This window comes from Ctenopharyngodon idella, chromosome 16, assembly GCF_019924925.1.
Source record: "Ctenopharyngodon idella isolate HZGC_01 chromosome 16, HZGC01, whole genome shotgun sequence".
NCBI classification, from domain to species: Eukaryota; Metazoa; Chordata; class Actinopteri; order Cypriniformes; family Xenocyprididae; genus Ctenopharyngodon; species Ctenopharyngodon idella.
Window position 1 is genome coordinate 34,744,712 of NC_067235.1, and position 24,367 is coordinate 34,769,078.

Below are 24,367 nucleotides of genomic sequence, written 5' to 3' on the forward strand. Positions count from 1 at the left end.
AATGACGCGAACCAATCACGACGTATGGAGGCGCGTGACATCAGCAGCCGTCGTGAGGGGATTGGAATGCTACAATGTAACAATCGCAACTGGACGCTTCAGATTAAAGCGCTGGAATGTAACATTGTATCATCGGCGTCGCGAAAGCGTTCTGAATGTAACAATGAATAGAAACGCGTGTCTGTGATGTTCTCGCGACCCACTTCAAACCAACATCTGCGCGATTGAAAAGGATGATTTATCATGTGAGAATTCACGGATTTGTGGGGATTTATCCGCTCGGGAAGTTTTTGACAGGGTCTTTCTGACCCACACACATCACGTGGGAAATTTCTCAGATTTCTGGATTTCAAGAGCACTTCTCCGAAAGTACTTTCTGATGCTTCCCATTGATCCAGAGCAGCTCAGATGGTCATCAGACAGTAGTTTAGATGCTGTCTAATGTGATCCAGGCACCGGAGAGGAGAGAGGTAGATCCACAAAAAGGGGTTTAGTTTAAGTCGCCCACATGCTCTGGATTTGGGATTGGAATCATAAGGTGGAAGTCGAGAGCATCAAATCCCTGCAGGTCTGTGGAAGATGCTGTCCAGCAGGAGTTGAGACCTTCGGATTCATCAGCGAGCCGCTCCATCTGGATCTAAGGACACATGCAGGCCAAAAAACGCTATTTAATTCTGTCCTCTGCGGGTGTGTGTCTCATTCTCCTCTTTTACCTGCAGGGACCAGCTTCCAGAAGGAGTCCGAACCGAGGCGATGACCCCCATCCACACTGGCCCCCCTTCTCTGACCCTCTACGAGCTTTTATTCCCTGGCATCAGACCCAAACCGAGGACTACAATGTCCGCACTTCTCCGAGACACAAAAGAGATGACAACTCCGGAGCTTACAAGTGCAGAATGGACTCGTGCTTCGACTTCTCCTTGTGCAAGAAGAACGGCTTCAAAGTCTACGTCTACCCTCAGCAGAAAGGTGAGAAGATCTCAGAAAGCTACCAAAACATCTTGTCCTCCATCGAGGGCTCCAGGTTCTACACTTCGGACCCGGGACAGGCTTGCGTCTTCGTCCTGAACCTTGACACCCTGGACCGAGACCAGCTGTCGCCTCAGTACGTCCACAACCTCAAAACCAAGATCCAGAACCTGAACCTGTGGAATAACGGCCGCAACCACCTGATCTTTAACCTGTACTCGGGCACATGGCCGGATTACACAGAGGATCTGGGGTTTGATATCGGTCAGGCCATGTTGGCCAAAGCCAGCATCAGCACAGAGAACTTCAGACCCCAATTTGACATCTCCATCCCCTTGTTCTCCAAAGATCATCCTCGGACCGGAGGAGAGAGGGGGTATTTGAAATACAACACCATCCCCCCGTTTAGGAAATATATGCTGGTTTTTAAAGGCAAACGCTATCTGACTGGGATTGGATCGGACACCAGGAATGCGCTTTATCACATCCATAATGCTGAAGATGTGGTTCTCCTCACCACCTGCAAACATGGCAAAGACTGGCAGAAACATAAAGATGCTCGCTGCGACAAGGACAACGCCGAATATGACAGGTAAGAACTGATGGATTTACTCTAACTAATGCATCCTAAATATTATTATATTGTGCTGAACAGCAGATCATGTACAGTGCACATGTAAATGTGTTCATGTCGTTGCATTAGAGAACAAAATATCAAAGCAAGTGTCATTTATGTTTGCATTTTTTTTAAAGCAAAACTTATGTTCTTTTTAGATTTGTAGTGATGCAAACAATACATTAGATTTAAACAATAGATTTACAATAAGGTCCCGTTAGATAATGCATTAACATTAACAATGAGCAATACATTTGTTACAGTACTTAAAAAAATAAAAATACAAGTGTTCATTGTTAGTTAATGTTAACTCGGGTACATTAACTAAAATTAACAGATACAACTTTGAATTTTATAATGTATTAGTAAATGTTGAGATTAACATGAACTAATATTAATAAATGCTTCAGAAGAGTTTAGTTCATATTAACTAATGTAGTTACTAATGTCAACCTTATTGTAAAGTGTTATATATATATATATATATATCAGTCAAACCACAATTTCTTCAGACACCTTGAACATTTCATTCATTAATTCAGTTTATTAAGTACAGTTTAAAAAAAATGGTAATGAAATATGACAAGATCTCAGAGTTAAACTGTGTCAGAAAAAAATAATCTTAATTATGTCAGATAACACTTAAGCAAAACATGGTCAGGTCAAAGTGTCTGAATAATTTTTGGTTCCAAATTTTTATCAATTTTACTGGTAGTCCACTGTATGAAGAATTTTTGGGTATAATATGTCACAGTTTACTTTATTTTGCTATCCTCACTTACAGAAATGAACTGTAGTGTCCTGAACCCACTAGTAAAAATATATCAAAAATATCTGAATAACTTTTGGTTTGACTGTGTGTGTGTGTGTGTGTGTGTGTGTGTATATATATATATATATATATATGGGTCAAAGACATTTAGATGTCCGCATCAATAGAAATTTACAAAAGTGATTTTATATACACAGAAAGCACATTAAATGCAAAACATCCACTTTTAAGGTTTCAAATAAGTTTTGGGAGAATAAAATGTCAAAATGTGGGTGAAATAATGTTCCATTGTCATTCAGTGTAACACTTATATTTATATAAAAATTGAAACAACATACTCTGATCTGTACATATTAAAATATATAAAAGAATAAGTGAGCATAGTAAATTTTATTGCATTTTAAATGAGTAAAAAATTGTTGCTGACGAATGGGCAAAACCTAGAATAATAGCAAAGTTTAAAAATGTAAAATTACAAGTAATTAGCATTTGGGGCAAAAGTAATTATGGCATAAATATATTTTTGTTGTAAATATCATGACATTTTAGTGTGTGTCTTCTGTAAATCAGGGTAAAAAAGTATGATATTTAATTTTTGCTCAGAAAAAAACAATCAAATTAAAGAGGACCCGTTCTGATGCACTGAAAAACAACAACAACAATTCAAAGCTGTATTACACTTACTGTTTTGATGCTTGAAAACCCTTTTTCGTCTTCGACCCATATACATGTGTTATTGTCTATTCATTAGATAGCAAAATATTAAAGAAATTGCAAACAAATGATGCTAAATCTTTTGTCAGAACTAACTTCACTTTTCTGATGTGTTTGCGATGACTTTAAAGCAACTGGTGTTGAAAAGTAATCTGTAGTGGATGCATGAAGTCGGTTTTTTGTGAAATGCTCAGTTTGGAGAGTGTCGTGCTTTTTCTTTCAAATAAATATTGCTTTGATATTTGATCTAATTCAGTGACATTCAGAGCAAAATACTATTTGGGGGCCACTGTATGAGTGAATATATTATGCATGAACTATTTGCATATACATTAAGGATCAAAAAATAATCTATACTTAGTGTGTGATTTGTTAATATAAAGTGTTACCAAAAAAACATATTTGCTGTCATTCTGGTGGGAAAGACACTGAAATTTGTGAAATGCTCATATCTTGAGCTTGATTCAAATGATGATCAAAAACGTTTTCTAATGCAGTGATTTTTTTTTTTTCAAACCCTAAGCTGATGCTTATCATTATAACATATCATTTCCAATTGAAGTGCACATAAAAAAGCTGCTCTGGCTTTAATGCATTACAGTCCGTAGGAAGCAAAAGCTTTCAGTGTGCGTGACATAACCCTGAATATCTGTACCACACGCAAGCGGGATATATTCGTCAGTGCCTACACTATTGTTCAAAAGTTTGGGGTTGTTTTTGAAAGAGTCTCTTCTGCTCAGCAAGGCTTATTTATTTCATCAAAAATACAGTAAAAATTGTGATATATTTTTACTATTTAAAACAGCTGTTTTCTATGTGAATATATAGTAAAGTGTAATTTATTCCTGTGATCAAAGCTGAATTTTCAGCATCATTACTCCAGTCTTCAGTGTCACATGATCCTTCAGAAATCATTCTAATATGATGATTTGATGCTCAGGAAACATTTCTGATTAAAAAAAAAAAAAACTTACCGACTCCAAACATTTGAACTGTACTAGTGTATTTTTGTCTGCATTTATCGTTCTGAATTAAGATTGCAATAAACATTATGTTATTCAATCTTCTTCCTCAATTGTTATCATGTTCCTTTAACCCGAGAGGCAGGTGTTAAGAAGTCAAACTCTTTACTTTGCCTTTAACGCTGTTGAACAAACAGTGATCTCCGTCTGTGTGGTGGGTGCCTCGGGCCCCGGTCTCCTGCTGTGATTTTTGTCCTGGTGGCTGCGGCGCCCGGTGAGACGGGGACGGGCGGCTCTGAAGGATTAGAGGGAACAATGTCCCTGGTGCCAGTGGGGGGAAAGCAGCCCTCTCTCTGTTTAAACAGCCGTTACCCAGACCCCACTCCTTCACCCGAGAGTGCCTGTGTCCCGGGTGACCCCTCGTCTCTGGCCGCGTGACCTCTGTGTCAACCGCCTACCGACAGGCTGTTCTGAAGAGATACTCACATAGTTAACAACATCATAACCCTACCGAAACACAGCTGTGATCTTAGTGATATGTGCATTTATAACATACTATTAGCATACACGGTCCCTGCATTCATATTTGTATTCAACAAAATAGTAGTTGACTAATGCTGATATCTAGATGGCTGATATATACATGATTGTTGATGTCAAATGAGATGTACACAATTTCCGAAATCAAATGAACATTTATTTTTTGCAATATTTAATCAAAAGTGTTTATTATCTGTTGATTTTAGAATTGATGTACTTAAATCAATCAACCAAGCTGCCATGATTATCGGCATCTCAAAAAGCTAAATTGGCTGACTATTAATCAATCTATGAATATGTGAAAACCAAATATTTGGTTTTCAGACATCTCGCATATTCAAAAAAATGATGTAAGCTTGATTCCGTCACGGAATAAAACAATTTAAAAGCTAATTCTGACTTTATATCACGCAATTCTGACTTTATATCTTGAAATTCTGACTTTATATCTCACAATTCTGACTTTATATCTCGCAATTCTGACTTTATATCTCGCAATTCTGACTTTATATCTCACAATTCTGACTTTATATCTCGCAATTCTGACTTTATATCTCGCAATTCTGACTTTATATCTCGCAATTCTGACTTTATATCTCACAATTCTGACTTTATATCTCGCAATTCTGACTTTATATCTCGCAATTCTGACTTTATAACTCGCAATTCTGACTTTATATCTCGCAATTCTGACTTTATATCTCGCAATTCTGACTTTATATCTCACAATTCTGACTTTATATCTCGCAATTCTGACTTTATAACTCGCAATTCTGACTTTATAACTCGCAATTCTGACTTTATATCTCGCAATTCTGACTTTATATCTCGCAATTCTGACTTTATAACTCGCAATTCTGACTTTATATTTCACAATTCTGACTTTATATCTCGCAGTTCTGACTTTATATCTCGCAATTCTGACTTTATAACTCGCAATTCTGACTTTATATCTCGCAATTCTGACTTTATATCTCACAATTCTGACTTTATATCTCGCAATTCTGACTATATTTCACAATTCTGACTCTATATCTCGCAGTTCTGACTCTATATCTCGCAGTTCTGACTTTATATCTCGCAGTTCTGACTTTATATCTCGCAATTCTGACTTTATATCTCGCAGTTCTGACTTTATAACTCGCAATTCTGACTTTATATCTCGCAGTTCTGACTTTATATCTCGCAATTCTGACTTTATATCTCGCAGTTCTGACTTTATAACTCGCAATTCTGACTTTATAACTCGCAATTCTGACTTTATATCTCGCAGTTCTGACTTTATAACTCGCAATTCTGACTTTATATCTCGCAATTCTGACTTTATATCTCGCAATTCTGACTTTATATCTCGCAGTTCTGACTTTATATCTCGCAATTCTGACTTTATATCTCGCAATTCTGACTTTATCACGCAATTCTGACTTTATATCTCGCAATTCTGACTTTATATCACGCAATTCTGACTTTATATCTCGCAATTCTGACTTTATATCTCACAATTCTGACTATAACTTGCAATTTTGACGTCATCACACAATTCTGACTTTGTAACGCGCAATTCTGACTTTATATCTCGCAATTCTGACTTTATCACGCAATTCTGACTTTATATTTCACAATTCTGACTTTATATCTCGCAGTTCTGACTTTATATCTCGCAATTCTGACTTTATAACTCGCAATTCTGACTTTATATCTCACAATTCTGACTATAACTTGCAATTTTGACGTCATCACACAATTCTGACTTTGTAACGCGCAATTCTGACTTTATATCTCGCAATTCTGACTTTATATCTCACAATTCTGACTATAACTTGCAATTTTGACGTCATCACACAATTCTGACTTTGTAACGCGCAATTCTGACTTTATATCTCGCAATTCTGACTTTATATTTCACAATTCTGACTTTATATCTCGCAGTTCTGACTTTATATCTCGCAATTCTGACTTTATATCTCGCAATTCTGACTTTATAACTCGCAATTCTGACTTTATATCTCACAATTCTGACTATAACTTGCAATTTTGACGTCATCACACAATTCTGACTTTATAACTCACAATTCTGACTTCATATTGTGAGATAAAATGTCTTAATTACCTTTTTTTTTTTTTTTTTTTTTTTTATTCAGTGGTGAAATAAAATTCCAAAGAAAATAGCTTACTTCTACGTTGCAAAATGATTTGTTTTAATTCCCTCCAGAAGATTCCCACGAACACCAGCATCCGAACGCAAGAGAACATGACAGCGTTTATTGTGTTTCGTCTGACACTCTGAGACAAACTCATCTATGATGGAGGAAAAAAGAGCCCGATTGCATGTGACGATTTCTCTTGTGTTCTCTTGAACACATGCTGCTTTATTCGCATTTTTTTTTTTTTTTTTGCGATGTTCCAATTTTGTGCACATTTGTAACTTTGGATGGAAACAGCTGTTGCAGCACATGTGGCTTATTAAGTCTTAGTAGTTGCCTTTACAGTACTGTATTACAGTATGCTTGGCACATCAGTATCAAATCTGTGTAACAGGTTTGCTTTTTTCAGCAGTTTGCAATGACTTCAAAGTGTACCTTATAATAAATTGTGCCATTAAGAAGTTAATATTCATATGGACTAAATTCACTTCGATCACTTTTGATCACACTGCCTCAAACATTTAAAACTAAATTTTATGGACCATTTTTCTTGACGTGCCGTATGACAACTTTGAAAAATGCATGCCGTATTTCCATTGGAGGCGGATGCTCATTCCGTTCTCATTTCCCGCTGTAGCCATAGGCTCTGCAAGGACGGATGCTGAAGTTGTTGAACATGACCGTTCTTGTGAATGTGAAATGCTGACGGCTGTGGCGCTGAATAATTGATCAGATGTATTTTATTCATGTTATGTTTTTTTTTTTTCTCTCCACTTTCAAATTTGAGAATCTTCATGAATTATTCATGAGTGCACAAATTCATCTGCATCATTTCAGTCCGACGTTCATGAAAGATTATGGAACAAAATGATTAGGTTGAAACTGACCAAACTGAACTTCATGGAAATAATTGATTTTGAAGGGATTTTCATGCAATTGTGGTCTTTAAAGTTCCCTTATTATGTCTTTTTGAATATTCCCTTTCATGCAGTGTGTAATAAAGCTGTTTGTGAAAGTAAAAGCTCTGCAAAGATCAAAGTGCACGACAAATAAAGTTATTGTCTGAACTGCTGAAACGAGTCGTCATTAACTCCAGTCTCACTTCCTGTTACAAGCTTGTTACTATGTAACAAATTTGCATAATGCCCACCTATTGTTTTCATTGGCTACCGGCGAACAGTATGTCCTTTGCCCCGCCCACAGACACTGTTGTTGTAGCTTTTAAAAAGGAATGTTTCTACTCAAAAATCTAATTTTAATATTGTAGCTTTCTGAAAAGTTATGAAATCAGTAGCTCTGCTCCACAGAAACTAGGAAGAATGATTAGAAAGAGTTGACTGAGTGTTTCCACAGATGTGAAGAGCAAAACACACTAAATAAATACTTGATGAAGCGTCTGTATTGTGTCTGTCTGTTTGGACCGTCTGTCTGTATGATCCGATTGTCTGATTGGATCTTGGACACTGGTTGATGACAGTGTTATGCCTGTTAGGTTACATAACCTTGGATTTACTCTGCTGCCCCTCTGCAGCTAATCATCTTAAACGAATCCCAATCCTTTATTAGGCTGCTTCTTAATTGGGGCCCTGAGGAAGTGGCTTAAATGCTGTCATTGACAAAAGAAAACGACACCGGGCCAGACAGCTGACGTTCAGAAGCAGGTTTTAGTTGTGATTAAAGAGCTCATGATGACATGAGAAATCAAATTTGCCCTGATCTTTTGACATATAAGAGGTCTTCATACCATTAAAACATCCTGCAAGTACATTTGCATATGCCCGCCTCCAGAGCATGACATTGATGAATAGTTATACATCATCGCACCATAGGCCCCGCCCACTGGCGTTCAGTCACTTAATGGCAAATAGAAGCCATTATAATGGCTGACGTCGAAGTGAACCTCAAGGAACATATTAAAATAATAAATAAATCCTGTCATGACCCCTTTAAAATCTGTACTGCTGCTTGCCGGTGCGACTCATTTGGTTTTTTTGTTAATTAAAAAATATTTTGTGTGAATTTGTTTTTGTTAAAACAGGATAGGTGAGGTATTTGTTTGTTGGACAATTACTTACAAACCCCTAAAGAACATGGCTGGAATATGAAAGCTTAGCAAATGCAAGAACCAAATCAAACAGGAATTTGTTACGGTTCGTCGTGTTCAGCATTTAGCTCTTGCTAATCAGTCGCAGTGCGTACAGAATCGCACCGGACAGTGCCGTCTGTGGTTAAATAAGGTGGAAGTAATCCTCTCCCCATTTTCCACTGCCTATTATGTGGAAAATCCAGCCTTTATCTGTCAATAATAACAAGGAAGTCGTGATTGTCTCGATTCAGCGACTGAAAACACCAGCCGTGCAAAACGTGTGGAGATTCGGATCATTTGCCTGTTTGATTATCTGTATTTAGACTTTTTATCACTGAATCAAATGACAGTTATGAGCCTTATGTTAGTTTTTTAATTGGAATATTTTTCGCTCACAGTGTTTATCATGTGATGCTTCTGTAGTGATGTGCTGTAACTGATGATAATGAAAAATGATAATTTGTTATAAAAATCTCTTTTTCAACCTTAATTCGGTTATTTTATTGTTTTATGAGTTCATATTCATGTATTTGCACCGAAATGCCTTGTTTTGTTTTTTTTATCAGAGAAACCATCTTGATTGTCAAGAAGGTTCAAAATTTTTAATGCAAAAAGTAAAGTAAAATTACAAAAAAGTTATAAAAAAAAGTACAGTAAAATTTGTATTAAATTAAGTTAAAATTTAAAATTAAATGCATTTATTTTATGAAAATGGAATTTTATATTTTATATATATATATATATATATATATATAAACTGTATTTTCATAAAATAAATACCCATTCATCCATCTATCCATCCATCTGAAAAAAAAACAGTAAAATCCATCCATCCATCCATCATCCATCCGAAAAACGGTAAAATCATCCATCCATCCATCCGAAAAACGGTGAAATCAGCCATCCATCCATCCATCCATCCATCCGAAAAACGGTAAAATCAGCCATCCATCCATCCGAAAAACGGTAAAATCAGCCATCCATCCATCCATCCGAAAAACGGTAAAATCATCCATCCATCCATCCATCCGAAAAACGGTAAAATCAGCCATCCATCCATCAACCTGAAAAAAATGGTAAAGTCCATCCACACATCATCCATCCATCTGAAAAAAGGTAAAATCCATCTATCCATCCATCCATTCGAAAAACGATAAAATCCATCCATCTGTCTGAAAAAACAGTAAAACTTATCCATCCATCCAAAATAATGGTAAAGTCCATCCATTCATCCATCAATCCTTCCGGGAAAAAAAAACAGTAAAATCCATCCATCATCCGAAATAACAGTAAAATCCATCCATCCATCCATCCAAAAAAACTGTAAAATCAATCCATCCATCCGAACAAAACGGTAAAATCCATCCATCCATCCATCCGAAAAAAGGTCAAATCCATCCATCTGAAAAAAAATGTAAAATTCATCCGAAAAAATGGTAAAGTCCATCCATCCATCCATCCGAAAAAAGGTCAAATCCATGCATCTAAAAAAAAACGTAAAATCCATCCATCCATCCATCCAAAAAAAAAAAAAGTAAAATCCATCCAATCCGAAAAAATGGAAAAGTCCATCCATCCATCCATCCATCCGACAAAAGGTAAAATCCATCAATCCGAAAAAATCGGGAAAAATGAATAAAATCCTTGTAATATTGAGTATATCATCCAGATGTTCACCTTTTGTTAGTTTACTTAACCATTTTTTCATTAACTCTATTTTCCTGTGATTTTTATTTTTTTATTTTTTTTATTTATTTTTTTATGATTCATATCATTGATGCAGTTGAGTTAGTCGAGTTTATGACCTTTAAAATATCAGATCAAATTTTATGTTTTTATATATATAAATTTATATATATATACATAAAATTTGATCTGATATTTTTGTCTTTCTGCACATACTTATGTAATTTGTCTGAAATATATCATCTTTCATTTTATACAGACTCCTCTTTTTTTCTTTCTCATAGGAGATCTTTGCCTACTCCAGAGCCTGTATTATTCTGTCAGCTGTAAAGGAAGTACTAATTTGAAGGCTCTTGTCTCCCTTCTGTAATGCAGATTTGACTACTTTCTCCCGCTCAAGCAGCTGTAATTATGTACTCGGGCTCTGCAGCAGCTTTAATAAGATAGCACTCTTCAGCAGACAGAGGACTATTCACAAATCAACGGCTTCTCCGCTCCTCTGCTCAATTACGACTGGAGTTTCTCACGAGCTTTCGAGAACATAATAAACTGGGATATGAAAACATTTTGGAGAGAGCATTCAGTTTGCGATAATAATGACAAAACATTCCCTGTTATTAATCAAAACCCTGTTGATAAGAACATTGCCAAGCATCTTTAAGGGCTCAAATTAGGCTGTAAGCTCAATAAGCCAAGAGCATTGTTGGACTCGTTGTAGTTTCCCAGCCTCTCGTCTTTTCATTTTTTGTCAGTCATGGTTGAAGTTGATTTCTAGTAGAGCCCAAAAACAAAATCAAGACTTTGAAAAAGTGCATAATAGGTCCCCTTTAAGGAAAGATGTTTAAACGACACCCTAGCATCATGTAGATGAGATTTTCATGGACAAACACCACTCACAAATCTGGTTATGTTTCTATTTCAGTTGCAGAAGTTTTTCTTAGAAGAACTCGTCGATTAATGTGTTCGGCTCCGGTCTCTGTTAACGGTGGTGGTATTACTGTGTAACACGAATGTAGTTTTCACAGGCTGATGTGTCCTGGGTCGAGTGTTCATCTAATGTGTCAGCTGGAAGTAGTGATAGTTTACACTGTCTCACACCATGTATTTGGAAACCAGATGGGAAAGGCCATTCAGATGTGTGGGAAAACACAGAATCTCCTTTTCAGAATAGACGTGAACTGGCCAAGTGATATTCTGATGGGCATTTTGATTTGAATCCTGCAAAAATAATTGTTTGGAATGTTGTACAATATTTTTGAGATCATAAACATCTACGTTTTTATATTTGGTGATTTTCAATGCAAAACTCACCACTACTGTGCAGTTGCTAATGTATTCTGAGTAGCTTTTTATGATGAATAGATTGAATTTAGACTTTTATTCACATATAAACATTGATCACCAAACATAAACTTCAACCGTTCTTGTTTGACGCGAGAGCAAACCTCATTGGGTTTTTTTGCAGAAGCTCAAATGTGCTGCGTAACGCCAGAATAAACCTCATTGGTTCTTGCACATCAAGCAAATGTGCTTGAGCTTCCGTTACCATATCTGATGTGTGTGTTGACAGATGTCTATATGTACATAAAAGCCAAAAATTAAAACTGTTCATCATATAAAGTGATCGAATCTCTTCAGAAAATTTCGACTAAACTGCTCAATTCATATGGATTAGTAGTTTGTGATCTCTTTATGAACTTTTTGAAGCGTGATAGTGGTAGTTGCGTAGCTGTCAATGGAGGGACAGAAATCTCTCAGATTTCATTTAAAATATCTTCATTTGTGTTCCGAAGATGAACGAAAGTCTTACAGGTTTGGAACGACATGAGAGTGAGTAATTAATGACAGAATTTTTGGGTGATGTAACCTTTAAGGTTAGTGGTTTGTTCAAATCACTAACTCTAAGTAGTAGTTGATCTTGCTTTCACAAACAACACTAATGATTCTTTGTGGCCTTTTGCTCACTTGTAATCAGCTGTTTTTAAAATCAGCCATGTTTTAATTGGTGTTTTGGGAACGTTCTTTCCACATCCACAGAGTTACGTGTTAAACTAACAGACTCTAGAATGTTATACGGTCGGTCAAACAACCGTGTAGAAATGGTTTGTTTTATCAGTGTTCATATAGATTAAATGTTATCTGTTTGTTCAAACAGCATTCGGCCAGTAGAGCAGAATGTTAATGACTAAAATGACATACCAGAATCAGTCAAACCCAAAGTCAACCGATGTTGGTGCCGAATGAATGTTTATTGTGTTTTGTATGACATTTTTCAAATGTTATGCTTTGCACTTGTAATAAACTTGAAACTTCAATCAGTGAAAAGAAAAACAGAAAGACATTATTAACCCAACAATAGGCTCAATCCTTAGTTCACTTTGGACAAGGCAGTGAATCAATGTGGTTGATTTGCATGTCATTTTCTTGTCTTGTTCCCTATAGTTACTTTATACTGGGTTAGAGCGAACGTGTTGGCTTGCATCTCGCCGCAGCTAAGCCAGAGACGTGGATTAAACCTCTCTATAAATACATCTCGTAGCTCGACGTCAGGCTGTCCTCACATCATACGGCTAGCATGTGTTTTTCTCGTCTCTCGTTTGGCACCGCTTCTTAATTAGAAGCGTGACGTGAGCTTTCGGTTTTACGGTGAGCATTTGATCCCTTCTGGCCGTGGCAGATAGTCTGTCCCTCTCGCTGGCTGACCGTTCAGACCGGTGACTGCTGGTTGAGTTCAGGGATTTCATGCTAGATTTACGCAATGACACTGACACTGTTTGTACTTTAGAGTAAGACACTAAGTAGGGAGCATAAATGAGCATCATCCCTGTTTTCAGTTGATGTTTCTCCAGTACATTCATGTTAGGTTGCTCCAGATTTGTTATTGTTAAGGTGCCCCTATTATGCTAATTTAAACGTTCCTAATTGTGTTTTGGAGTCTCTTACAATAGATTTACATGCATCCAAGGTCATAATATACGTTGCACATCACTTCATTTCTCAAAGAGTCTGAAATGGTTAATTCAAAGTTAATTCAGTGATACTAAATACTATTTTTGATTTGAATAATGTTACCATTTATTTCAGTATTCCATGATTTTTTTTTTGTTGTTGTTGGCTCGTTATACATGTTTTCTGAGTGTCATATGGGTGAGGGATTGTTTCTATAGTTCCTGGAAACATAAAAACATTGACCTGTTTTCTGATAGTTGTGATGTTTGCTCTGGATTCAGAGCGTCGGTTTATGAAGGGTTCTTCTGTGGCTTTAACATTTGAAGGGTAGTATTAGTCAACATGTTTAATTACAGACCATACAGATGTTTCCCAATAAAACGTATTTTTCCATGGCACATTAAATGTTTGAGCTTTCCCCTTTGGTCTCTTTGGTTCTGTGAAAAACATTTGGTAGCAATATGTGTCATTGACAAGACTTTAACTGTGCCAGATCTAGTTCATAACTCTGATGTTTTTCAAATGAACTAGTCTTTCACATGGGAACATAGTGGTTGCTGATACATGCAATATTTTACATCGCACTTTTATAGGACAAAAATTAAAAAGCTAATTAAAAATTGTCTTGTAGACTAAGCTTTTCTAGTGTTTGTAGAATAATGTCAGTTACTACATCATATATATATATATATAATACACATCAATTTAAACCCTACTATGCAATGGTGTATTGAAGCACTACAATAGAAATGCTACTTGAAAACACTTGTTTTACCAGTTTATTGTTTCATAATAAATCACCACCCCTCCTTACAATGTGGAAAGCACTCCTAAAGTTGCTTTACTTTGCTTTTGGTTGCTAAAAACTGAGGTGTGTTTTCCAGATGCAGATTAATAGTCGTATTTCTTGCTGAGGGAAAGAGGCTGTGGGAGTGAACAGATGTTCTTGTGTCTCCTGAGGAATGGAACAAGGCAAGGTTAAAATGTTTGGAAAGCAGGACGGGTCTTACTGCCAGTTTCCAATGTTCTTTAGGGCAAATAGTTGTGCTTTACATACTAAACGCTTTTAATGCCATTTCGAATGTTTCCATTTTCAGCCAATTAACATATTTCGGCCCATGTTTACATAATGCAGATTCAATATTTAGCAAGTAGCATTGCAACTCATTTTGCATGCAAACAGGTCATTTACAGTAGCAGAAACAGCGGGTTAAATGTTTAATGCAAGTATGTAGATGGTCAATATGTTTCAAGCATGCTGTGGTGATAACCAGACAAACCTCAGATATATAGTACGTTAACTGTGCAACGTGTACATTGTTATGCATTGCAGTTGGTGTATTTCAAAATGCATTGATGCCTGAAGTTATTCGTACTTGCCTGGTAGCATTTGTTTGGGCTGCTTGCATTAAGTATGTTTTGGGCCAAAGTGTCAGAGAGTGACAGTGAAAAATAGTCGAAGCTTGACTAAAGTTATAAGTGGATTGCGAGGAAAAACAATGCAGCAAAAGTGTAAAATATGACTCCTATAAATGTCTGTAGCACTGAAGCTCATTTGAATACAGCTCCCACGTTATCAGTGCATAATGTGCAGTGAAAAATTCACTGCGACGGAGGCCTTGCCTGGTCACATTTCCCTCACAGCCAAAGGCAGAGAAACTGTCAAGAGTGGTCAAATCAGGCACTTTCCACGGACTCACCTATGCCGTCACAAGCATTTTGAAGCACTTGAAGTGATGAAGTGAAACGATAGAGGTTGTATAAGCTCAAAATGTTTGACCTGACTTATGTCAATCTATTTCAGCTTGTGCATTATGCATGTGTTTCCTTCTCTCAGTTTAAGGGTACATCCATTTGAATATTCAGAGCTCTTCACCTTGTTTAATGTAAGCTGAATCAACATTTTCCATATGTGTGCGTAGGAGGATAAATGGATGATTGGTGAACAAGCAGACCCTTAAAAAAAACACGGATTAGCGACTGCAGACTCTGACTAATGGACCTATTGTGTTCAGCTGATGCACATTAATGAAGAGGGAAGGTTATAATGTTCATCAGCTGTGTGTATGATGAACTACCTGACGTTTCTGATCAGTTTCAGTGCTTTATGTATTAGTGAGAGATGTGTGTGTATTTATGTTTATATATGTGTATGTGTTTTTTAAATTTGAATAAAATGAAAACTAAAAGACTTTCAAATTTTTTATTTACAATAGAACATAGATAACATAACAAATGTTTAAACTGAGACATTTTCAAATTTTATGCTCAAAATGAGCTCATTTCAAATTTGATGCCTGCTACAGGTCTCAAAATAGTTGGGACGGGGGCATGTTTACCATGGTGTAGCATCTCCTCTTCTTTTCAAAACAGTTTGAAGACGTCTGGGCATCGAGGTTATGAGTTTCTGGAGTTTTGGTGTTGGAATTTGGTCCCATTCTTGTCTGGTATAGGATTCCAGCTGCTGAAGAGTTTGTGGTCGTCTTCGACGTATTTTTCGTTTAATGATGCGCCAAATGTTCTCTATAGGTGAAAGATCTGGACTGCAGGCAGGCCAATTCAGCACCCGGACTCTTCTACGATGAAGCCGTGCTGTTGTAATAGCTGCAGTATGTGGTTTTGCATTGTCCTGCTGAAATATACAAGGCCTTCCCTGAAATAAACGTCGTCTGGAAACCTTTATATACCTTTCAGCATTCATAGTGCCTTCCAAAACATGCAAGCTGCCCATACCGTATGCACTTATGCACCTCCATACCATCAGAGATGCTGGCTTTTGAACTGAATGCTGATAACACGCTGGAAGGTCTCCCTCCTCTTTAGCCCGGAGGACACCGCATCCGTGATTTCCAACAAGAATGTCAAATTTGGACTCGTCTGACCCACTTTGAAACAGTCCATTTTAAATGAGCCTTGGCCCACAGGACACGACGGCGCTTCTGGACCATGTTCACATATGGCTTCCTTTTTACATGATAGAGCTTTAGTTGGCATCTGCAGATGGCACGGCGGATTGTGTTTACCGACAGTGGTTTCTGGAAGTATTCCTGGGCACATTTAGTAATGTCATTGACACAATCATGCCGATGAGTGATGCAGTGTCGTCTGAGGGCCCGAAGACCACGGGCATCCAATAAAGGTCTTCGGCTTTGTCCCGTACGCAGAGATTTCTCCAGTTTCTCTGAATCTTTTGATGATGTTATGTACTGTAGATGATGAGATTTGCAATTTGACGTTGAGGAACATTGTTTTTAAAGTATTCCGTAAAAATCTTTTTACGCACTCTTTCACAGCTCTGCCCATCTTAACTTCTGAGAGACTCTGCCTCTCTAAGACATCCCTTTTATAGCTAATCATGTTACAGACCTGATATCAATTAACTTAATTAGTTGCTAGATGTTCTCCCAGCTGAATCTTTTCAAAATTTCTTGCTTTTTCAGCCATTTGTTGCCCCCATGCCAACTTTTTTTAACCTGTAGCAGGCATCAAATTTGAAATGAGCTCATTTAGTGGATAAAAGTGTAAAATTTCTCAGTTTAAACATTTGTTATGTTATCTATGTTCTATTGTGAATAAAATATTGGCTCATGTGATTTGAAAGTCTTTTAGTTTTAATTTTATTCAAATTTAAAAAAAGGCCCAACATATTATATTTTAATCTAATTAATTACATGATGTAGTGATTAATTCTATGTTAAAATCAATTTTATGTTGAAATTCTATTTTGAATCAAATAAAATATTTTTTGTTGAAGCTACTTTTTGTAATGTATATTTGATGCTTTACACAATAATGACTTTAAATTCTGGGAGTAATTTTTCAGCCAAATTTGATGTGTGATTAATTTGCAATTAATTAGATTAAATAATCGCCACATCATGTAATTAATTAGATTTAAAGTTTTAATGGCTTGATAGCCCTAATATACACATACTGAAATTATATATACTATATATAAGTACTTAAATTTACCCTTTTTTGTTTTGTGGTGTAATATTAAAATATTAATATTTCTGATTTTTTGTTTTAATTTATTTATTAATAACAATAATAATAATAATAATAATAATTATTATTATTATTATTATTATTATTATTATTATTATTATTATTATTAGCCATATTTATATATAAACACAATTTTTAACCAAATTGTTCAGCCCTACAAACAAGCACAGCAAACCTGGATTTTTTTTTTTAAATCACGTTTTAATTTGCAGAATTTATCAGAAAAATTCCAATTAGATTTTGTTTTTCTCCAAATAGTGTAGCCCTACTTAAAAATATAAATGTGTCTGAAAATCAAATCCAAGGAGTAAATATTGCCCTGTAAGTTCATCTTTGGCCCTTAACAACACCGATTAAAGCAAACTAGTTCTAGTTCATGTTTAGATGAAGTTTGAGGCTGTTTCCTGCACCCATTCCCCAAACCCAGAGAATATTGTCCTCGTCTCCGGGCTGTAGGCCGCTGTCGTTTGTTTACCCAGTGTTCCAGGTGTTCTGACAGGATGATGTATCTGTAGACCTTGGCAGCGCTGTGCAGGTGATATATTTGACAAGGAATGCTGAGAGCAGATATTTCCAGTGCGCGTTGGGCTTGTCCTGCGCGTGACCGAAGAGCCAGTGATGACTTGCTTCCTTGGTATGACAAGGTATTTGCAATTTTTTTTCTACTTGTGTTTTGAGAATTACGTAGAGCGAACAGCATAGAGCAAATCCCAGCCATTAATCTGCAACTACAGCTGCCGATTCTGTATGAGGATTACTGAGTCATTCCGAGTCCGTTTTCCATTAGAAATATGCTTCAACATTTGTTCCAAAAATATTTGATAATGATCCCGCCTCAAGCTCTTCCTTGTCTCCTGCTGAGAGAAGTATTAAGATTTAGAAATGAATACCATTATGCTATTAGATCATTTTGAATTTTAATCAAATACCACATTATCAGTGCCACTGAATAGTCTCCTATATTGGTTATTGTCAAGTTAAAAAATGACTTTACATTCCAAAAGCAATTATATGCTTTAATTACTAATCGGTTACAAGGAGCCTGAAGGCGTAATAAATTTGGCTTGTTTCACTACAGCAGAGCAGAGGTTGTGTAGAGGAATCGTTCACCACAAATAGTGCTTTTGAATCACCCTTGTTATCTGAATCTTTAGAGTCAGAATTAGGGCTGCACGGTATTTCTTTTAGCATCCATATAGTGATGTGCACATCAGCGATAGTCACGTGGCAGGATGTGCGATGTCATGAATAAGGATCGTAGTTGATCGGGTTCTTGGATTAATTGCAAATTTTAACCATCATAGAGCGAAAGTTTATCATTTGCATGTTTTTTATGTCCTGTCAGTTTACACATTCAAGTGATTTTAAACCATTTGAGTGCAAAAAGACGCGAAAGAGAACTCAATTCTGAGCTTGCGTGCTGTTTTCTGAGAAAGAAAAGCATGTGTATCAGTATATTGGATCCGTGCATTCACTCTTAAAGTGACAGCAGCCTAATAAACCTGTTGCTGTCTGTCATTAATGTGAATCAAGCAACAAAATACAAAGAAAATACTTTTGTAGCTTTAACACAGAATAATTATATAAAGATTCTTTCCCTTTTGGAATGTTAATTTTTAAGAGCGTACTAATCACCCAGTTTCATGCTCACTCGCCGGGATTTCTTGGTTTCATAGACACAATGTTGGCGTATTCTGATAATGGCAGCAGCTTCTACAAAGAAGAAAGTGTCATGATAACCTGATGCCCAAAGCCAGAGTCTTTGGATGGGAAAAGCTCTGATTGCTCTGAAGGTAGACACTTCTGCACTTATCTCAGAGGCTTCACTTCATCAGCGAGATAAGAGCCAATGAGGGTTCTGTGGGCTGATGCATCCTGGGCCACAGATATGCAAAAATGAATAGTGTAGGAAATCAGAGGTAATGCCATAGTTCTGTAAAGAGCTCCTATTCTGTTGTTTGATCATGAAAAAGTTCCTCCAAAGTCGCTCCAGCGGGATTTATTCTCTATATCAGTGTCATTGTTTCTGAACTCCCTGAAACCCTCCATTGTAGTCTTGAGTTTTCTTCCGGGAACGAACAAGTAACAATATTCCTCATTTAAATAATTAATACGCAGAATAAAGGGGCGGGGCCTGGTTAAGTTAGTTAGTAGTGTGTTGAAACTGGCGGTTATGGTAAGGGGCAGGACATTTCCCAAACACCAATCATAACACACTGCTCCAGCCGACCAATCAGAGCACATTGTGCTTTTCAGAAGGAGGGGTTTCATAGAGACAGGAACTAAACAAAATTAAGACTTTGTATAATGGCATAGTCCCAATTTTAAGCAGTATTTTTCAAGTTTCAATGGAATAGTTCACAGTAAAATGAAACTTCTGTCATCATTTACTCAACCTCATGTTGCTCCAAACATGTAAGACTTTCTTCACATGAATTGAAGATGCATATGAATGTGAATGGGTGCCGTTGAACTCCAAAATGACACAATAACACCGTAAAACCAATATGGTCAATATAGCAACATAAGGTAATTGATGAACATTTTCTTTCTTTTTTTGGATGAACTATTCCTTTAAGAATCTCATTTGGAGGTTGAATTGCATGCGTAGTCTTTTTTTTTTTTCTTCTCTCGGATCAAGATACCTTGTCTCTGATAACCTGTTTCGCCTCACACAGCTGGGGTTTTGTTGCCTTTTGCCTGGACTTGTCTTGGCCTTTGTCCACTTGATGGCAATGCTGGTGATTGCTGGAGATCAGGTTGCACCTTTCCAGAGTCTGTCTGGCACTTTTGGCCACTTGGTGTGTCTCCCAAACCTGTCTGAACACAGGCAGAAACCACTTCCTCACCATATCAATCCCACATTCTTTTGCAGATGGAATGTTTTTGAGTGTTTCTAAGTGCCTTCATATGTTGATTTGACAATGAAAATTTAATGCATTGATTATGGAATTTAATAATCTAATAGAATCGAATTTGGGATACAACTGACAAGCCACTTCAGTTAGAAAAACCCTTAGTGCTAATAACCTTACAATAGGGGTGTGACGAGATCTTGCGAGATTAAAATTAGATGAGTTTTCTCGTCGAGATGAAAAGCTGTCTTGTGATATTGCCATGATGAAATGTGAGGGTGAAATTAGGATAGAATTTGCCACGGCTATGTTTACATTACGCCTCCACTGTCTTTTTGCTTTTTATAGAAATAAAAACCATTTAATGAGCTGCAGAGTTGTACTAGTGCAGCAGGAATCAGAGTTCACTGATCATGTGACGAGATGACTGACGAGACCATGGCGGAGGATTCGTTGCACAACAGAGCCTAAAAGCGTCTGATAAATGTCTGATCTTGTAGAATGCGCGCTCAGCACCGCTGCTCACTATTCACAGAGTATGCGTGATTGCGAATTCGAAAGCGAAAGTAAAACGCGAGCGCACATTCAAACGTGATTTCAATACCCCATATTTTGAAAACGGCTCCTTGATGCAAATATCTCACAATATGAAAGCGATCTCAGGCTTGACTGTGTAGTTGTAACCATCTCTCAGGTCTGTATCATGCTTGAAGAAAAATTTGGTCTCTATTTGCACTTTGAATATTGAGAGAGTACTTTGAATATGTTTGCACTTATTGTTTGCGCTTAAGACTAAGAGAAAACTGTTATTCATTTTATTTGTACTGTTTTTTATTTCTATGATCAATTTGTGGAAAGGAGTTCAGTTAGGAACCATTGATGTTTGTGTCATCAGCATATATCTGAACATTTGGACGTGCATTTATTTGTGAGCTAGTATGAAAGCATGTGAGTATCTCTAAAATCTAAATATACCTAATCTTTTTTTCTGTTTGCTGTGGGACTGAAGAGATCCAGGTGGTTTAACAGCATCTGGTCCCTCTGATCCTGTACTCAGAATTGGCCATGCTTCATATAAAAACGTTGTGTTCCTTCTGCCGGCTCCACTGCGGACTCCCCTGTGTGAGGCTATAACCGAAGACCTCGGCTGGAAGCTTGCTTTTTAATCCCACCCGCTGTTAAACTAATTACCTGCCCACAGTTTTGGCCGGGGAGAGTGTTAACCAGGCTTACTTGGCATGACTTTCAACTCCGGCTCTTTTCTGTTTCTGTGCTCGTGTCGGTTGTGCAGGAATTAGTGAAAATGGGCTTCGTCGAGTGCAGCTCATTAGGAGTCCAAGTGAAATCAAATGCAATTAGAAATCTAGTCTGCCGTTAGTCCCCGCGCTGCTGGAGTTTCGCTCTCTCCGGGTGTTGAAGCAGTTGGTTCTCCGTTGGAACAGCTCCATCCCTGGAATTCACATGTGTGTGTGAGCTGATGCAATTCCTGCTCTGGAGAACTCGGAAATCGTCATTATATTCCACTCGGCAGGACCCCCATGTTCCCATCATACCTCATTAAACCCAACGGCCTCTCCCTGACCCTAGAGGATTATGGCGTAGCAGCGTGAATGCATTCCTTGAGATCTCTTTACCCTCTTCTAATGTGCTGCTTTTGCTCCCCTGGTAGGTCAGAAACTCAGTATAACCTGTGGTTGTAATGGTCTGTATGGTCAGTGTCGTGCTTGGCTACTGGTTGAAAAGTTTGAGGAGTGTAATAATGCATCCATGTGTCGATCTTACAATGAAAATTGTAGTTTTACTTTGACGTAAAAATGGCTGCATAAGCCATTGCATGGCTACACATAGTAGACAAATAAATAAATGTTTTTATTTATTGCACTACAAGAAGTCTCTTCTGCTCACCAAGGCTGCATTTATTTGATCAAAATAAATGCAGTAAAATTCTGAAATATTATTACAATTTAAAACAGCTGTTTTCTATGTGAATATATAGTAAAATGTAATTTATTCCTATGATCAAAGCTGAATTTTCTGCATCATTACTCCATTACGCCGTTTTTTTTGTGTGTGTCCCTCTAAATGCAACTGAGCTGCTGCTCCCGGCCTCCTTTCCAGAAGAGGGCGGAGCTTTAACAGCTCGCGCTTCAGTCGCTCAACAACAACAAAGCTGGAGAATCTCACACAGACAAAATGAGGATTGTCAGTAACGGTGTTCAGCCTTACATTGTTCAAACCGGAGTCGACACTGATGGAGAGACTCAGGAAGAAGTTACAACTTTTAGACGTTTCTGAATGGTTAGTGGATAAATTTACGTAGTTGCTGTGGAGTTGATTCAACTCATCCACTAGCATGTGCCGTCATGTTAATCTTTTGTGCAAATACAGCGTTGCATTGATCCTCGTTTGGCGTAAAATGACGGCATGTCAACAACACTCTACTACAACAACTCTTCCTCTTCTCTAAAGCAGCCCAACATGGCCCCGCCCCCTTTGTTGTGTGTTCTCGGGGGTGGGGTTTATGTAAATTTTAGGGTTTGTGATGTCACTAACCTGGGAAGAAGCTCGTTGTAGTCCCTACCAGCCGTTTGTTGTAGTCCTTAAAAAGAAAATATCTCCCTTTGCATTGAACTTTGAATGTCGTAACTTTGCAGATGTTGTTTATGATCAAACAGCAACATTACACACTAACTAAAGTTAAAAAAAATTCAATCATAATCAACCACCCCTTTAAACTAAATTAAAATGAGAAATGTTTCCAAATAAAAATATTTTTTATATTTTTAGTTTATTTTATTTAAAGCAACAAAAATGTTTTTTATAATGGTTTTAGTTTTAGCTTCAGTTAACTGTATTAACCCGAGTGAATTTCTGACCCTGTTACAGTAATGTTTGGCAGAGCGGAGTAAATTAACCAGTCGAGTGAGCGTGTTGTGTGCGCTACAGGACAGTGCAGTCAATATTTGCATGTCTTGGCTTGTCTCTTTGTTAACACGGTTTCCTTTGTGATGAATTATGCATGCGGACAGTTCATCCAGGGACTGCAGCAGTTGTTGTGGTGACCAGAGAGGGCAGGACGAGCTTTAGCCCAGCGGTGACCTTACCAATCACTCCATCACCCTTCAGCGCTGACCGTCACATGAGCCCAGCAGAGACGACACGACCTGCTGCTCTTGGGTTTCTGTGACTCATGCTGGTGGATCGATCGGGCTGAAGCGCCTCTTTGAGCAGTCGATGATTGTCTACAGTAAAACATTAGTTTTTGGCCTTGTGAATGCAGTTTTTACACTCTCAATAGTTTATTTGTCTACTAAAAATGGAAACAAATGTAATTTTTCTCCACCACATGTGCAGTGCTTGTTAACAGTCTGTGGTGAAAATTACATTTTAAAGATTTTTTACAATACCTTCTCAATGCATTTAATTTCATTGCAAGCCATACAATTCAATTTATAATTTTGCACCCAATAATTACAGACACTCCTTTAAATAAAGTTAAATTTACCTTGATTTATCTTTGACACTTTTGGTTTCTTTATAAACAAGTCAAATAACTTTAGTGCATTTTTTTGAGGCATTTATTTTGGCAAAATTGTTACACTAAAGGAAAAATTGAGAAATACATTTAATGAAAATTGAAACATTTTCACAAAAAATTGCTAGTAAATTTCACAAATAATTGCAAGTAACATTGAATTGAATGTGAAATTTGAAAGCAGAAAGATTGAAGTATTTTTCTTGTAAAACGCACTCCAGTATTCTTTACAACTTTTAAAACATATTATTTTTAATGTAGTTGCAATGAAAACAACTGAGCAACAGTCGTAATTTGTGTGAATTTATTTGCATCACTTTACAATAAGGTATTTTGCACCAAGGAAGTGATGATTTTGTTCTCTTGAACACATTGGGATGGAAATGCTGCCATATCCGCAAACGTTGCAATATTCCAATTTTACGCACAAGTTAAATTCGCGACTTTGGGTGGAAACACAGCTAATGAAGCCTTATTGTGATACCATTTAGTAAATTTTTTCACTAATCATTTGCAGTCTGAGATTTGAAG

General features: G+C 37.1%; 1 protein-coding gene across 1 annotated transcript in view; it reads left to right on the forward strand.

Moving 5' to 3' along the window:
• Positions 1 to 27: 27 nt before the first annotated feature.
• Positions 28 to 24,367, forward strand: part of ext1a (exostosin glycosyltransferase 1a) — a 54,191-nt gene continuing 29,851 nt past the window's right edge. The window contains exon 1 of the mRNA XM_051865607.1: positions 28 to 1,561. Coding sequence (XP_051721567.1) covers positions 648 to 1,561 — 914 coding nt within the window. The 5' untranslated portion in view covers positions 28 to 647. The remainder of the gene's footprint in view (positions 1,562 to 24,367) is intronic.